Genomic DNA, 4,772 nt, shown 5'->3' on the forward strand with positions numbered 1-4,772 from the left:
TCGTGCCAAGTGAAAAAAATGAACTGGGACTCAACTAAGTTCAGGGTTAGATAGAACCACAAGTCCAATTGCCGGAGACTATTGGAAGAGAAGCAAGTTCTGCAGCAAGGCTCAACTATTTTATAAGAACCTAAGAAAGAACCTACAAGTCAAAAATTAGTTGAAATTCTAAGTGTATAGTAAACTAGCAGCAACTCCGCAACAAAAACCATATTTGTCTAAATAAGCAAGTACTAAGTTATTTACATTCATTAAATAAAATATGTAAAGTATACAGAGGCCCTTTGGAGAACTAGGTATGCATAAAGGCTAGATATGGCAAAGAATAGTAAATAAAAGCATGTAAAATCAACTTATATCTGTTGCAGCCAAGTTGGCCTTTTAAACCCCGCTGGCTACCGTAGTCACGTTAAACAATTGAATTCCGGTAGCGAATCAAAAGTTCAATTTCTTTGCAAACTCTAATTAGACGATGACAACTCTGTAAACCTAACGCCAAGAAGCAGCCTGTCTAAGGCAAAGCTGATGCGAGTCCCATCCCCCGTCTGGTTCCCTTCTCTTCATGGGAGTAGCTGTCAATGCAACTTGCTGGAAAGATTTCATTTGTTCTTCCATTGTTGAGTTACTTAAAGGAATGCAGAGTTGTCTAGCACTGGTTCCTCTGCTTCCATTCTCCGGACAATTTGCACCAGCATTTAGATCAAAAGTTGGCCTTACGAAAGCAAAGTCGCTGGGGCTGGATCCATGAGGAACCTCCATAAGATGTGGGGCCCCAGAAAACATAGAAAGAGTACCAGAACCGAGAATTTGTGGGATCACGGTGGTTGCATGGGGATCTGTCATGTATGGCAGGGCAGGGGGTGGGTAAACTGTTGAGGATATGCTGTTGTTTGGGTCAAAGTAAAAACCATTATTATAGAGGAAGGCATGAGGGTATGATTGGGTAAAGCTTGCCTTGTGTTCCAGGGTAACTATACTCTGCATTTGTTCGTTTGAGGGAAGCATATTGGTAGCAGCTACCAGAAAGGGTTTAGCATGATGACTATGACTAAATCCCTCCATTGAACTCAAATGCGGAGAACAGGACGACCTGAAACTTTTACAGTCTGATTGTCTTGAATTTTCCACAGAAGAAATTGCTGGATCATCAAAACCACCATTTGCCCGGGTGCCTTCACAGGGCCAGTAAGGATCAATGCATGCATCTGCAGAAATTGGGTTGTCGTTTAAATCAAAATCCCTAACAGAATGACTTGATAATGAAGCTGGTGGAGACAATTGATGGCAGTTTTCATCATTTTCACTGACACAGTTGAGATCAATATCAAACATTCTTGCTTGTCTGGAACTCACTTCCACAGAAGACTCTTTTGTATAATTACTTGACAGTGCTGGGATAGATTTCTTTGGCAGCAACTCAACATCAAAATCAACACCAGCAGCAACATTGAGGTCAATCCCTTTAACATGTGAATAGTTTGAGCTGCCAATAGTATCATTAGTGGACAATGCCTTATTTCTACTGCAACTCTCAGAAAAAGAAGTACGTCGAAAAGCGCTAGTGGCAGATGAACCTCTCCAACCGCTCAGTTCCCCCGCGCTTTGAAATTGTGGCACAGGTAAGCATATTCCTGATTTGGCAGCCATGGGTATTGGCTTGGACACATTTTCACAGATAGATGCAGCTTCTTTGACTGACTTCTCAGTGTGTTCTACTTCATTTTCCAGGACATCTTCATTAAGATCAATTCCAAAAACATGACAAGTTTGGTCACCAGAACCTTCAGGTCTCATAGATGGCTCCAGTTTCTGACAGCCGTCATTAATTCCCGGAACCATGTCGTGCAATGGCTCTTTCGCCTCCTCCAAACAAAACTGTTCCTTTTTTGTCAACATTTTTAGATCCACAGCCTCTTTAGCAGAAGAGAAACTATCAGACTTATCTTGGTCATTGCACTGCTGCTGTATGGATCCAGCTTCTGTCAAGCATCCTTCTTTATCAGAGTCTGCCGAATCAGCATAGCTGAGATGAACCATATCACTATTTCTCAATTCCATAGAAGAGGAGCTTCCAGAAGCCTCAGCCTCCTGCTCTACTTCTTTTGCAACTCTCCAGGCCACATCCAGTGCATCATCCAGGTCATAGGGAGTTTCTGCTCTATCAGGATTATAAATCTCTGCAACTTTCTTCTTAGGCAGATCAGATTTGAACTGATTAATATTCTCCACAGTCCCACAATTATCATCCGAAGTTAAATCCGGCACCTTGTCACTAGTCCTTGTTCTGTTGTTGTGAATAGGCTCTGAATGTTTAATCACATTGCACTGTTTTCCAGATGACAAGTTGGTAGTATCCAGTACTAAACTTCTAAATGCAGGCTCTTCAATATTAAAGTCAGTACAAGTGGAAGTGTCTATGGCACTAAGTTTGACATTCTTACATGTCTTGTTATCAACTGACATTTCCTGACAACTGTCACTAGAACAAGCTTGAAGAATGAGTTGGGTGGAGTTGGAAGAAGAAGACTCAGATTTACATTGCTTATCATGTAAGGATGTCTGAACTGCAGCCCTCATTTCACTTTCACCAATTTTTAGTGGATATCCATCAATTTTCCTATCTTCCAACTGATTAGTTTCAATGGGTTGTGCACTGTCCAAGCAACCATCACTGCTCATGGAACTTTTCTTTGTAGAAGCGTTTCCCTCCAGAAAAGGTGCAGAAACTTCAATGTTGGACTTTGCGGGGAAAATCCATAGAGGTACAGCACTGGATGCACTATTCACACAAGACTGTTGCTTCAAATTATAGTCATTATCCTTTGTACAATCAGTTGAAGAGACATGACCAATCCTTTCTCCTTCAGCAAGTTTTTCACTTTTACATCCATCAATTTCATGCTCAGATTTATGTATATGCTTCTCTAATCCCACATTTGAGTCACTTAATGTCCCAAGAACATCAGATAAGCTCTTTTCCCTCCCTGAAAGACTTTGCCCTTCAGGACAACTGAGGTGCCCAACATTGTCTTCCATTTTACTTCCTCTCAGAATATGGTAGTCCACTGGTTTCTGATGATTACCTCCTAAACAGTATTCAGTGACATTAACACCCACGCAGAATATCAACGGAATGCCTTACAAAGTTCAATTTACCAAAATCTACAGGATGCCTTGAGCTAAAAAGCCAACACAAATTTAAGGATGATAAGTGACCAACCGAATGCTTAGAAGTTCATGATTCTTGTTGCTACATTATAGGCATCCATCCCACTCAAAAATATTTGAAGGCCTTTTGGTCATCAAACAGGAAAGTTCAGTTTTAATAACCAAAATATCCAGCTACAGGCAGTTGGATCTCCTGCAAGAATTAAGCTCCTCATGAATTAGTAATCTCAATATATTAAGGATGAATAGCTTTCCCAATGCAAAAGAATAAGATGGCTATCTCTCAAAGATTTAGATGGTTTAGAAACATTATAGTCCACTAGACAGAAACATTTAATATACATTCAAGTCACACTGGACCTACGAATTATCTGCTGCACAACTATCTACCTCATTCCATAGAAAATTCATTGGAACGAAAGAAAATAGAAAAAACATTGAATTGTCAAGCCACTTGGGTTGTACGAGATAATAAAATTCAAAGTGAAAGAAGCACAAAAGAAAAGCATTTCCCTCATCCCAATCAAAGAAGCTCAATTTGGTTGCAGAGAAATGTATAAAGTCTCTTAATCAAGCTGTCATGGAAAGTAGCATAATGCCCTGAAGTCACCAAAATTTAAAAGGGCAAAATTATGAAACCCTGTACTATCCAAATCCAAGTAAACACAATTTAATTTAGTAGGACCCTGAATTCTCACCCACCCTTTTGGTTTTTGTGGAACAGTTTAAAAATCCAATCTGGTTAGTGAAAACAAAAAAAATGTAGGAATATGAGCTCAAGTTTTCAACCCTGACAACAAATGGCTGGACTCCATGAAAATAAACCTTGCCTAAAAAAACCACTAGAATATTATTTCCATGGTTTTCTAATCACTTCGCAATTTATAAGCAATCAAACAAAGACAACATGGGAAGGCAGGAAAATCAGCAGAAAAACCCAAATGGAGCTTAAAATTGAGATTCAAAAATGAAAATATTGCAGACCCAGAAATGAACAGAGACCCAGAAATGCATTAAACCAACCAATACCTCCAAACAGAAAATTCTACAACAAAGCTCAAACACAGAAAGAAATGAAAGAAAAACAAATAAAGGGTGAAGAATTGAGGAAGAAACGGACCTGTAAGACGAATCTCATGGTGGTGTTGGTGACGGAGGAATCAGTATTAGGGTTTGACAGAGCATACAAAGCAAGACACGCATAGAGACCCTCAAAGCTCTCTCTCTCTCTCTCTCTCTCTCTCTCTCTAGAGCTTCTGAGTTGAAGAAGCTACAAAAAGTTGGACCAACCAAACGGATCCTCCCCTTTTCTCTCCTCCAAAAGAGTGAGAAAGAAGCTGACGTAGACCCAAAACGTAACACTCACTAGCATAACATTGCATAGGAATTATAAAAATACAATAAATAAATAAATGAATTATAAAAATACAATAAATAAATAAATAAATTATAAAACAGAAAATAAGAAAATAATATTGGTTTGTTTTGTTTGACAGAGGGAGAAGGACGAGGGAGAGGGGGACAGTGAGACAGAGACAGGAGGATGATGTGATAGGCAGCTGGAGGAGGGGACCCACTCTGACTGCGCCTCCTTCTCTGACTCC

The 4,772-nt window shown here is 39.7% G+C and overlaps 1 protein-coding gene across 1 annotated transcript; it reads right to left on the reverse strand.

Annotated features, from left to right (window-relative positions):
- Positions 1–213: 213 nt before the first annotated feature.
- LOC117615803 lies at positions 214–4,511 on the reverse strand. The gene is made up of 3 exons (XM_034344958.1): positions 4,289–4,511; positions 3,221–3,361; positions 214–3,086 (listed from the first exon to the last, which is right to left on the reverse strand). The coding sequence occupies exon 3, from the start codon at positions 3,034–3,036 to the stop codon at positions 490–492; it is 2,547 nt and encodes an 848-aa protein (XP_034200849.1). The 5' UTR covers positions 3,037–3,086; positions 3,221–3,361; positions 4,289–4,511; the 3' UTR covers positions 214–489.
- Positions 4,512–4,772: the final 261 nt, after the last annotated feature.

The sequence above is a fragment of the Prunus dulcis genome, chromosome 1, assembly GCF_902201215.1.
Source record: "Prunus dulcis chromosome 1, ALMONDv2, whole genome shotgun sequence".
NCBI lineage: Eukaryota > Viridiplantae > Streptophyta > Magnoliopsida > Rosales > Rosaceae > Prunus > Prunus dulcis.

What these genes read in the sequence shown, in the direction of transcription:
- LOC117615803 (XM_034344958.1), bottom strand. Translation starts at nt 3,036, where the DNA reads ATGGAAGACAATGTTGGGCACCTCAGTTGTCCTGAAGGGCAAAGTCTT.